Source organism: Plectropomus leopardus, chromosome 9 (genome assembly GCF_026936395.1).
Source record: "Plectropomus leopardus strain MGB_pleo_1.0 chromosome 9, ASM2693639v1, whole genome shotgun sequence".
NCBI classification, from domain to species: Eukaryota; Metazoa; Chordata; class Actinopteri; order Perciformes; family Serranidae; genus Plectropomus; species Plectropomus leopardus.
Window position 1 is genome coordinate 37593191 of NC_142184.1, and position 12750 is coordinate 37605940.

The 12750-nt window shown below is 37.4% G+C and overlaps 1 protein-coding gene across 9 annotated transcripts in view; it reads right to left on the bottom strand.

Moving 5' to 3' along the window:
• Positions 1 to 4436, bottom strand: part of myt1a (myelin transcription factor 1a) — a 28868-nt gene extending 24432 nt beyond the window's left edge. For 2 of the 9 annotated variants that reach the window (XM_042491867.2, XM_088082686.1), the window contains exons 1-3: positions 1664 to 2464; positions 1503 to 1571; positions 171 to 415 (exon numbers count right to left, since the gene is read on the bottom strand). In XM_042491867.2, coding sequence (XP_042347801.2) covers positions 171 to 415; positions 1503 to 1571; positions 1664 to 1818 — 469 coding nt within the window. In that variant the 5' untranslated portion in view covers positions 1819 to 2464. Of the gene's footprint in view, positions 1 to 170; positions 416 to 1502; positions 1572 to 1663; positions 2465 to 2496; positions 2552 to 2644; positions 2729 to 4151 lie in introns of those variants that run through there. The other 7 variants (XM_088082684.1, XM_042491862.2, XM_088082685.1 and 4 more) reach the window with 7 other exon arrangements.
• Positions 4437 to 12750: the final 8314 nt, after the last annotated feature.

Here is a 12750-nt window from a genome sequence, read left to right on the forward strand (position 1 = left end):
GTTTTTTTATGTAGTTTCTATAATACTTGCTTCTGGGGTGAATTATTATAAAATCATACTTTGGTGTACTTTGGTGTTGTCTTATGATAGCTCCCTGAGAGAGAGGCCCTACCTGCTGTCTGCACATTGCTGCTGATGCTGCTCTGATGTTTCACAGTAAATTCACTCACTTTTTGTTGACTCTGGCCTGTTTTTTGTTTTGTTTTTCTTCTTCTCTTTGAGGTCATCTTCTTCCTCCTCTTCCTCCTCTTTCTGTGCTTCCTCCTCTTCTGCTGCATCACTGTCTGCAGTGAAGCCTTCATCTGCTGCGTGTTTGGCAGGTTGGTTCCTCCTCTTGGGAGCAGACTGGTTTTCCTCAGCCTCAGCCTCAGCCTCCTCCAGCTTCCTTTTCTTCACTATGGGGCAGCCCAGGATGCTGAGAAGAGCAGGAAGGCTCTGTCAGTGAGTGCTTACATCTAACACACTTACATAAACAGAAACAGCTTGTTCTGGCCAACACAACACATTGTGAGATGTAATGAAAATTCAGGGGTGGATGAAGTGCCTGAAAGCTAAACGTGAGTAAAAGTACAGATATCTTACCAGAGAATGACTTTGGTTGAAGTTAAAGTCACCTATTAGACTATTACTTGAGTGAAAGTCTTAAAGTATCTTATATTTATTGTACTTAAGTATAAAAAGTCTTTGTATGATAGTGAAGTACCTATGTTTTGAAAGTAAAAGTACAAGTAAATGCTGGTAATAAAAAACAAGCGGTCAGAGGCAGCTTTAAGGGCTGTTTTTTGGCCCTTATGTGATCAAATCCAATATGCAAGCTAAGACCACTGATTAGCCTAACCTTTTGATTTTATTTTGTAGTAACAAAGCAACAAAAATGCTTAAGACATAAAAATACATGGATTACATGGAGCAAAATGCTTTTTTAAAAAAAACTTAGAAATGTAGTGGAGTAAAGTATATACATTTCATTTAGGATATGTAGTGGAGTAAAAGTTAAGTTGCCGGAAATATAAAAACTCAAGTTAAGTAACTCTAAAAAAATACTTAAGTATTCTGACAAAGTATTATTACTTTGTTACATTTCACCAATGTAAATATTGGAGCTGAATGCTTGTTGTGTTGTTATATTCTAACAACAACGTATAACATTTCTTTTAGATGACCATATGTTGTTAAAAAGTCGAATTTTTCACAGTGAATATCACTTTAATTCATTTGAATGTTGACTATTAATTGCTGTTCCCCCATGTGTATCTGAGTGTATAGATCACTGTTTTTCTGCTCTGATTTTACTTATTTTAATTACATGCGTATGTGCGTGTGTGTATAAGCTGCACTTAGGCAAATTCCAATTGACAGTGTTGACACTGCAGTAAAGAATTGAATTGAATGATGCTGTTTATTTCTCAGATGTCACATACCAAAACCTTCCTATCCTATAAAAAGCTTCGGCTTACTCACTGCTGTACATTCAGTTTGATGAAATACAGTATGAATCCTACCTTCTATGTCGTGAGTATCTTCCACTGACGTGGCCCTTGCCATCACATCCAGGTGTGGGGCAGCTGCTACTGACATACAGCAAAGTAAATACATGCTTCATACACACAAGACAAACTTGATACATCATGATAGTCTTCTGTTGAAGCATGAAATCACCTACCTTAACTCCTGCTTCATTTCTTGCCCCACGAGTTCTGACGACACTGAGAATAAAGCAGCAGGAGAGTCAGTAGATGCACAAATCAAAATTAGATGAGAGCTCTGAGTGTAAAAAGGCAATAAAGCTGTGAAGAAACAGCTTAACTCAGAGCACATTTACATCCTGTAGCATTCATCCCTGTTACCAGAGTATGAGTGTCCCTTTTGTCCGCATGAAAATTGAAAGCATGACTGGATTACCAACTTAGCAAAGAGGAAAACTGCCGTGGGGCCACATACCTCCAGGGGCCCAAAAAGACTATTAATTTGCCAAAAGCAAATTTGTTTGGTAAAGTGCCACATAGTCACAATAACAATTAAAATGATAGGCAATGATAACTACCTTGTCTTGGGACTATTATATGTCAAAATATCATTTTGATTTATACATAGCCTATGTATTACGAATTTACCAGAAAATTAATTTGACAAAAAAGTAACTACTAAACTACTACTAACTACTAAAAATACTTTTTAATTAGATGCTGTTGTAAAGGTGTCCTGAATTGCACTGCATTGCAAAGGAAGATGGGTTGTGATGTGGATGAGAATGTGTAGCCTGACAATCAGATGTGTTTCCAAAAAATGTACCAAAGAAACTGAAAAAAACTGTAATAAATCATGGATTACGTGAATATGCAATACCAAATATCACATCAGTGTCACTTTACATCCAATTTGATGAATGTGCTTGTGTTTGTGTTTGTTTGTGTGTGTGTGTGTGTGTGTGTGTGTGTGTGTGTGTGTGTGTGTGTGTGTGTGTGTGTGTGTGTGTGTGTATGTGTGTACACCGACCCCGGGTGCCTTTGGAGCGGGTACGTGTTCGTGTCTCTGTCGTGTCTTGGCTCATCTGAATAAAAAATGAGAAGCAGGATTATTAAGTGATGAGGTGCAGCATTGATAATGGACAGACAGAAAGACAGACAGACAGAGAGAAAGATACTTTGATGCTGAGGCTTGTCCTCTCTGAATGACTGGATCTCCCTGGTCCACTGCAGGCTCAATGTTTGACCTTTGAACTCATTTTCTGTTGGATGAAAAACACGCAGAAACAACTCCTTCACCTTGAGCTGAAAGAAAAATCATTATTTCACACATTTTTTACATGTTTTAAGGGCAAAGCCGCTGATTTTTCACATAATGTGAAAATGGGGTGGGGTAAGGAAATTCACCCTGGCTACAACCCTGCTACGATCATGACATACACTATGGAAAGTGTTTTTGTTTAACCCTTTGAAACCTGGACCAACATCACTTTTCTTGTGCTGCTTTTTTATATAACATAGGGGAAAAGGCAATGAGCAACTTTGTAAGAAATGCTTCACAAATTTAAAAAACAAAGTAGATTTAGAAAATTATTTTTAAGAAGCTATGGAATATGTCTAGGGAAAAAAGTAAAAAGTAAAAAGCTAAGGGGAAAATATATATATATATTTATAAATGTCACAGATACATATTTAAAAACTATGTTATAAAATTATTATACATTTCAAACACTTTTCCAAGCCTTTTTGCTTTTTTTGTTGTTTGTTTTTTTGTAAACCAATGTTCAAGTTATTTTCTTGGAATTTTTTAACATTTCTTGCTATTTTTGGGTAATTTCTTCTTTTGTTGCTCATTGCCTTTTTCCAGTGTTTCACAAAAAAATAAAGCCAATTTGCTCAGGTTTTAAACGGTTAATTTGATTATATTTAAGGGTCTAATTAACAGTTCTGTATGACAATTGAACATATATATCCACGTATTTTTAAATAGATTCAGCCATCTCAATACAGTAGACTTTATTCAGTTCGGTGATTCCACTGCTCTGTAATACAAAGGCATGTCACACATGACAGTTTAACAGCAGACAGCAGTGGTCGCAGGGTCAGGAGCTGGGAGAGCTGTAAAGTGACTGCAGCCTGCTGGGAGGATCTAGCAGCATTTTCAATGTGTACTGACTGTTTCTATATTTCACCGGGCTGAACATTTCACACACACACACACACACACACACACACACACACACACACACACACACAACAAAGTACGAACATCAAGTAGCGAAAAGGCTTCTTGTGTGCTGACAGCACAGATGTAGGCCGTGCTGCTAACCAGGACGAGGCCTTTTTCCTCCTCCAAACTGGCACACGGACAAAACACAGGACGTACAAAGGCCACCGGCGTTCTTTTAGGTAAACTGACTGCATCGACACCGGGCCGCCATTGTAGAAGCGAGAGACAACGACCGACAATAAAAATCCGTTCTAAAGCATGACCGTCTGCGCAGTCGGGTCGTGCCTAAATTGCTGTCGAGCGGTCGCGATGAGCTTGCCTAACGTTACATATCGCTTCATCACATTCCCCCTGCCCGGTGCGGAATCCACCGTTAGGCCTGCTGCCAAGGCCCCGGAAAATACCGACAAATAAGTGCGCTTCACGCTCTTTGTCAGAGAGACATAAAGCCTTACCTTCCGCTCAGACTACTGCCCTCCCCTCCCCCTCCGCGTCGACATCTCCGGACCGATAGACAGACGTTCAGTGTACTGCTCCACAGTGACTGGACGCTCAGGACAGCAGCAGAACTGAGCCGGAGGGACGGACTGAGTGTGACAGCAACCTCACGCTGAGCCCAGCAGCCCAGAGCTGTTCAGCACCCCGGACAGAGACAGCCGAATCTTCAGCACCATGGACAGAAACCCCGCTGCACTGCCTCCTGCAGGAGCTCAGGAGAGCTGCAGCCGGCCGCAGCTCCGGCAGGGGCCGCCCTGCCCGGCCGGGCTCGGGCTCCGGCTCCACACGGGCCGCTGGTGGCGCGTTGTTTCAAGAGCAGCTGCAGGACGAGGCACGGAAGAGGGGAATCTCATCCAACGCACTCCTTAGTCAACACAACACCCTATAAGTTATAATCAGCTGAGTCGAGAAAGCACAAGTAACAGACTAGTGAAAGACGGGTAGCGACGGGCAGCGATGTGCAACTAGTATTACTGCATGTGTAGTAGACTTTATTATAACGTTAACCCAATGAGCCTACTGGGACTGTTTAGGCTATCTGTCATCTTCATACAACCCTTGAACAAACTCATCAGCCAGCCACGATGCCGTTCACCAGAGATCAGCCAATCAGAGAGCTGAGCTTTGTTCTTGCGTCCCAGGTCAGCCAATAGAAAGAGGAGAAACTGTCCACAGTAAAACAACAACAACAAAAAAAAAACAAAAACCCAAAAAAACCCAAAAACAATCATATTCATATGATACTAATTGTTTTAAAGCATATAAAATTACACGTATTTGAATTTTAAATTAAATGCATGTGCTCCGATTTTCCATTAATTTGAAAAGTCAACAGTTTATCCCAGTTTTAGAATATTTTACACTACAACAGATAACAAATGTAAACACTAAAAAACAGTTTAGGCACGAAATGCAGCAGGCTTTTTCCTAATCAGAGAACGAGTTTGACACACAGCTGGGTAACAATAAAGCACTTGAACTAGCGCGCAATGCGCACAGCATCATATAACAGATGCAGAGATAGCAGAGATTAAATAAATTAAAACTGAATACTTACTAAGAATAATCATATGCTTCTAACGGTCAGGGCTAGCGACAATTTACAATTTCTTTGAGAGAATGAAGTGAATACACAGCAACCATCCATCCGAAAATATTGACGAGTAAGTTTGAACTTCTCTCTCTCTCTCTCTCTCTCTCTCTCTTTCTCTCTCTCACACACACACACACACACACACACACACACACACACACACACACTAACAAAATGCACAGTTTAGGCCTACTTATTGTCAAATACGAAAACTGAATATACAATAGCTATTCATACTAACAAGCCATTTATCAGGCAGCAAACACTAACTGCATTATTTAAATGAACAGAAAAGTCCAAATCACAACTCTAAACATTACAGAGACGATACATCCGCTTTCATCTGAAGCAAAGCATCGCACAACCAAATCTGTGACAGGAACAAAAAATAACGAAACTTACTAAATGATAGGGTATAATCTATAATAAAACAAAATTTATTGATTTAACCATGCAATTGCCTCAGAAAGGCTGCATCATCATGGCTTCTGTTTCAACAACGCTACACATAACAAAAACCTCTGTCAGTGGTGTTGAAACATTTCAGCACTAAGACAGTGAAGTCGGGCCCGCCAACAGCGCATATTATTGTGACCGACCGACCAATGAGCATGCACAGTGCAGGAGAGATGATAAAAACATTTGCCTAACTTAAGAGGATGGTATGACACCGGCGGTGGTCGTGCGCTCAGGGGGGTGCTGGAGTCAAATGGGGTCAAATGCTGGAGCCCACTCCCCCCCCTCACGCGTCTATGATATTGTATGAGGCCAAAAACAGTTTAATAGTGTAGTATGTCGCCCAAAATGACATTAAGGAGAGTCACGGTATAGTATGTCATCCAAAATATCATAAAAAAGTTATAGTATAGCATCTCGTGTAAAACAGCATAAAAATGTCAGTATGAGCATGAGGTCTAAATTGTTATTGTTATTATTATGTTATTATCTTAATGTTATTGTTATTGTTAAATTAACAAAAAAAAAAAAATCATCAAAACCTCATCCTATAGTATGTCGGTCAAAAAAATCTTAAAAATGTAACAGTACCTATAGTATTAGTATTAGTACTAAAAAAAAGTGTGGTAGTATAGTATGCTGGTCAAACACTGACTAAAACGTCTTTAAATCAATATATTTTATGTAATAATATAGTATGTCGTAGTTAAAATCATAAAAAATGCCATGTTATAGTGTGCTGTCCAAAATATCTTATAGAAAAACTTATGGTATGAGAACAATGACAATGTTGTGGAATAGTATGTAGTTCAAAAAAATCATGAAAATTTTAGAGAAAAGCATATCATAAAAAAAATCATAAAAATGTTGTAGTATAGTATGTTGTTCAAAAATATCAGAAAATTGATTTAATATAGTATGTTATTCAAAAGACAATGACATTGTCATAGTATCATCATAGAAATCAGATTATTTTTATCCTTTTTAAAAAAAAAAATATCATAAAAGCAGCGTAGTGCAGTATGTCGTTCAGAGAACCATAAAATGTCATCGAATAATATTTGCTCAAAAAATCATACAAATGATCATTCAATAAATCAAACAAATGCTATACTATATTATGTTCTTCAAAAATTCCTAAAAATGTCATAGCGTAGTATGTCACTTAAACAATCATAAAATCACCAGAGTTTGATATGGAGTTCCAAAAATTATAAAAATCTCATAGTATAGTATATTGTTTTTTTTTTAAATCACAAAAACATCATGGTATAGTATGTAGTTTAAAAAAAATCATAGAAATAATAACATTCCACATTCGACAAATCATTCGAAAAATCGTAAAAACAGAAAAGAATGCTATGCTGTTTAAAAATTAAAAAAAAATGTGTAGTACAGTATATAGTACAGTATGTTCCTCAGAAAAACAATGAAACTGTGATTGAATAGTATGTGGTAAAAAAAATCATACAAATGTCATGGTGTACTAACATCCTGTTAAAAAACATCATAAAAATGTCATTGTATGGTATGTTGTTCACAAAACCAAAACCAGTTCATAGAACAGTATGTGGTCCAAAAAATCATAAAAACATTATGTTTAAATGACATTTTAAAAAAATCAGAAAATATTATAGTACAGCCAGGTGACCAAAAACTCATCAAAATGCCATAATTCAGAGTGCCATTAAAATGTTTTTAAAAAATCAAAAAATCAAGTACTCATTAAAAAATGTCGTAGTAATGTAAGTCTGTTAAAAAAAAATCATCAAAATGTCATTGTATCGTATGTCCGTAAAAATGATAAAAACATCAAGTATAGTTTTTCGGTCAAATTTTTTAAAAAAAACTTCATTGTATAATAAATCATTGAAAAAATCTCTGGGTCATTCTCAAAGTTTAGGAATTGGGAATTGATTTGGGACATGTCAGTCTTTATTTGGAACTTGACTGCAGAGACTTGACACTTCCTTGTGACCTGCAAGACAATGACTTGGTCCAACCTCTGCTGTGAGTGTCCAAGGGAAGCACAAACAGGCAGTTTAACCCGCATACACAGCAAGTAGAAATACAGACATCAATGATAGGTCATCTAAACATCATAAAGCCCCATCTGAGCAATCCCATATCATGTCCCCCCTTGGTCACAAAACAACAGACAGACAGAGCTGGCAAACACAGTAGAGCATTAACCAACTACAGAGCCGTTTGTTTCTCCCAGGAGTTGGCAGAGACCACAAACAGCAAAAAGAGAATGAATATTGGATTACCAGGTGGCCAGAAACATGATTACAAACTAGTACACAATAGTTACTATTCTTAAGCCATTGTAAATACTGTGTTAGGTATTGAACTGTATGAACATCAAAGAAGTACAGTTAAAAGTAAAATAAACATGGGAATGTATCACAATCTGAGTATCCCCCTCATGGACATACAGGAAACCTTAGCATCCACCAGGACAATGACAATTGATATTTGAATGAACAGGCAGAAAGACAGAGAGATCAAAATGTAGGGACTGTATAGTACGCATTAAAAAATATGGTTACCATAGTCTTGTTAATAGATAATACAGAGTAGTTTATATATTTTGTGTAACAAGTACAATTTATATATTTGGGTTGCGGGTCTAACAACATTACTCAAATGTAAGTGATTAAGATTCTAATAATATTTACTTAAAACCTCTGAAAATGTAGCTCAAAAACATACATATTTGATAAGATTAAATATTATGATATATAATCATGCACTAATATTCTGCTGTAGTGTGTGTATGCATCATACAGGTGAAGAAAGCAAAGGACTGTTTCCCTTTAACATGGTGAAAAGCAGATGACCACTGAGGGTGCTATGGCAATTTCCCAAAATGGGATGGCTGATATGAATATGCAATACAAATATGACCTCCATTTTTAACTAACACAGCACCTGATGGGTGTGAAGCATGTCCATTTACACCTATGTGAAACTCAAAGTGGTAGACTCCTCTCACTTGTGCAATGAAAAAACATGTGGGACAGTTTTTTTGTCATTGAATGTAACTGCAGAACCATCTGAAGTAGGTTGTAGTCAAAATAGCCAGAAAGTCAAATTAATTATTTAAACTTAAGAATTTGCATACCTGTGTTTGGGTTGTAGGCATTTCCAATGTTTGTGATGACTTATCTGAAGACCAGAGAAGTGTGTGTGTTAAATGGTCAAACAGTTCCATCGCCTGAAGCCAACAGAGAGGCTGAGAACGCCACCTGTTTGACTGAGAGAGAGAGCAATGTAATTGTTCCATTTCAAACAGCAATGTGACCAAAATTTTCTGTAAATATGTGCTATCCAGCCTTTTAGGCATATTTTCAAATTATACACCCTCTTTTTTTGATAAAAGCATTTTAATGTATAATTCTGAAACATATAACTTAATTTTCCTGACCAGTATAGTATATGGAATTTATTTTAATTTGTCTTCTCAATTAGAGTTTTATTGTCTATTATTTTGTGCATACAATGCACTATTATAAATCACTTTGAGCAATGATGATTGCAATACCTTGAAGTTGTTGCTTTAGCCTCTCCACCTCAGTCTGCTGTAACTCCAGTACATTCAGTCTAGCTGTTTGTGCTGTAGCAGTTTAAATAGGGGATTTATTAATTAATTAGCAATTGATTAAAATTATTAATTAATTAATAAACCAATACCAAAATATGTAACTATAACTCATAATGCAAAATTCTGACTCAGAAACATGAATTGGTATAAAGATGAAGTGGAGTAATGGGACTCAACTTTGGCTATCAGGAACAATAAGTTTACATTAAAAATTAGAGTTTAAAACCTCGGAGCACCCATTAAAACAGAAAGGTTGATAGACCATGTTGCCTTTTAAATTAATCTAGTCTCATAATTTGAAGTTTGCTACAGAGTTCTTTTTCCAGGTGTACAGGGGACCTGACATTATACACACAAACATCACAAGATCAAGTGTGTTTATAAATGAAAGGTTTATTAAACTACTCACTATACAGCAAAACTACTTGTAGAAAACTAAAAATTAGTGAGTTTAAGAATCAATAGGGATAAATGATGAAACTGTGTATACAGCAAAGACACAAAGTGAATAAAATGACTAAATAAAAAACAAACTCATAAATGAAGCAAAAATAAAAATGAGGGGATGAAAACCAGGGAGGAACTGAATTTAGATGTGACATCTGGACCTGATCAGGTGCACTGAAATAGTGCAAGATGGTCAAGCAGATGAAAAGATCAAAGAAAAGGCAATGTCAAGCATTGATCAACAGCAGAGAGGCAACCTATCCCATAAAACACTGAAGGAAAAGATAAAGAAGAGGCCTGATCAGAGAATAACCCATAATCGTATTAATGGGAGATCCTGACCTAATTCTAACACTTCCTGTGTGTCCCTATCATTTAAAAGCATCAACCCCATAAAAGCACAGGAAAGATCGTTTCACCTTCCTCAGAAGTCTCGATGCCAGGGAAAAGGTTCACTCTGGAAAGTTGCAGTGTGGCCTTTGTGAGGACACTGGACGGGCAGCTCGGTTACGCTCGTGCGGTTCCGGTGGCTGGCCTCGGTCGGTTTGAACGTTGCAAACTCGGCTTGAGTTCGATTCCTCTATCTTTCTCACTCCATAAACAGCTGGATCATCTTCTGACACCTCATGTGGCTGAGATGAGATCATGATGACAGCTTATCAGACTTCGTCTCATTCAAAGTCTCTCTTTGTCTCACAGTCTCTCTCGTACAAAGTCCTCTGGTTCTAAATCTTCATTTAGAACATGTGTAGCACGGACTGTTTCAGAAGTTCTTCCTTTCAAGGTAGATTAACAGCAGCTCACAGCATCTCAGGGATGCAGCACAAGCAGGCATCCCCTCCTCCTTTATACCCTCCTCCCTTCTATCACCTCTACTGTTTTAACTATCTAGATCTAACTTCTTCCTTAAGTGTTGATAAAGTTCACTACAGGCTAGTCTTCAATATTTGAAATCATGACGCTCTCCTCTGCTGATTGATACCAAGCACTTATGAGAAAACCAAATAATTATTTGGCAGATCATTAACTAAGTAAAACAGTATTAACCATGTTTAACAAACATAACCAATATGTGTTAAAATAAGTAAGTGTAATACTACGGTGTCAAAAAAAGGTTGTTAAAAATCCTATTTGAGTAAAGGTATACAAGCACTAGCATGAAAATATAACAAAGTATGGAAGTACTTACTATGACCAAAGGTCTACCAACAAAACCTATAATTATAAAATCACAAATTGCATGATTACAAAACAATACAGCATCTGTACACAACAGTGTAAAGGAAGGATAATTATGCTACAGATAAAGAAGATGCATATCAAAATGCAAGTCTGCATAAGAGTCTTTCCTTTCAGTGTGTAGCAGTGCTGCTGGCAGAGGGTTACGAAAGGTCACACCCCTCCACACACACACACACACACACACACACACACACACACACACACACACACATACACACACACACAGGCACAGCTTGTGTTTGTGAGTTTGGCCTCAAAATCGGCATGTAAGCAAAGTTCCAGTTCTGTAGGTATGAGACCTCCAAACAACATTTCAAAGTATGTTTTACTTTGAATGCGAAAATCAGTTAATGTGGTCCTCTCTTACAGTCTGGAGATGTGCGGATGTATGTCACGTGTTGGTTGTGCAACAAAGACATAAATTGTCAGTTTCTATGATGTAGAAATATTACAGTAAGATTATAGTTGTGAAAGTATAGGTTAAAACACAGTTATTCTGTATATCAAACAATATGTTCATTACAGTCTTATGAATGACAGCAGTTTATATCACATTATAATTACTCACTAGGTGAAGTGCAAGTTATGTGGATCTAACTATTGTTTAACTGCAACAATAACTTTAGTAAATCTTATCTTTCTTTCTTGCTCCCAAACAGATAAAAAACAGATTTGTGTGTTTGTCTCACTTCTTCTTCTTCTTTAGACAGAACTAAACAAGCTTAAGTGACTTTGCTCAACCTGGTGAAACTTGCTGCTGCTTGTCGCTTTGGTTTTCGACATGGAGCTGCTTCATGCGGCTGATAGGACACGGAGCGATGCGTCCTGGTGATTCTATATAATTCCATCCAAAGTCTGACTGAACCTGAAACTAAAACAAAGTAGTCTGTAGAAGTCTAAAGAAGTCACTTTCCACCACTGAATATTTGTCTGTTTGTTCATTCAGACACTTTGGTGCTGTGAGGAGAAGCTCCACTCTGATTGGCTGTCTGTCTCACTGCGCTACTGTTGGACTGAACTGTTTCATCTGTCATATGGAAACGTTGTGGAAGCACATACAGCTCAGTTTTCAAATACTCGGCGCTGCATTTAAGAGTCATTCACTGCATTATATGCTTGTTCAACGTTTCTGCTATTGCTTAAGATTTGCTTCGTTAACAGGTTGTTTGTAATATGTTAATTTCTCTTATATACCGTGAGAGTGTGAGACAGAGCCCGACAGAACATGACAATCATGCCAGATGCATGAGAGTTGGCAGTCCCAGTGGGAAAGGACAGAATTTAACATATAACCAAAACAACCTACGCGGGCAAGATTACATCTTTAACATCCGCAAAGGTAATAACAGCCCACAAACACAATAAACAACAAACGTAATACAAATCTGCAGCATTAACTGTGATAATCCCACAAACATAATGAATTTCAAACAAATGTAGCAAATTTCCTACTGCAAACGTAAAACAAAATTTCGTGCAAATGTCCAGAAAAGACATCCATACGACGTCCAGAAAAGAAATTCTATTCTAGAAACTTCTAGAAAGGGAAGGTAGCAGGTAGAAGGTACAATTATTAGTCATTTTTTAGAAAAAGTTTAAAAAACTAAATTTCATTTGTCCTTGATCCTGCTACCTGTTTGGACTTGAAGGATGAATTGATCATAATCAGCAGCTACTACGAAAATTCCATCTGGTTCTTTGGGCATGTTGC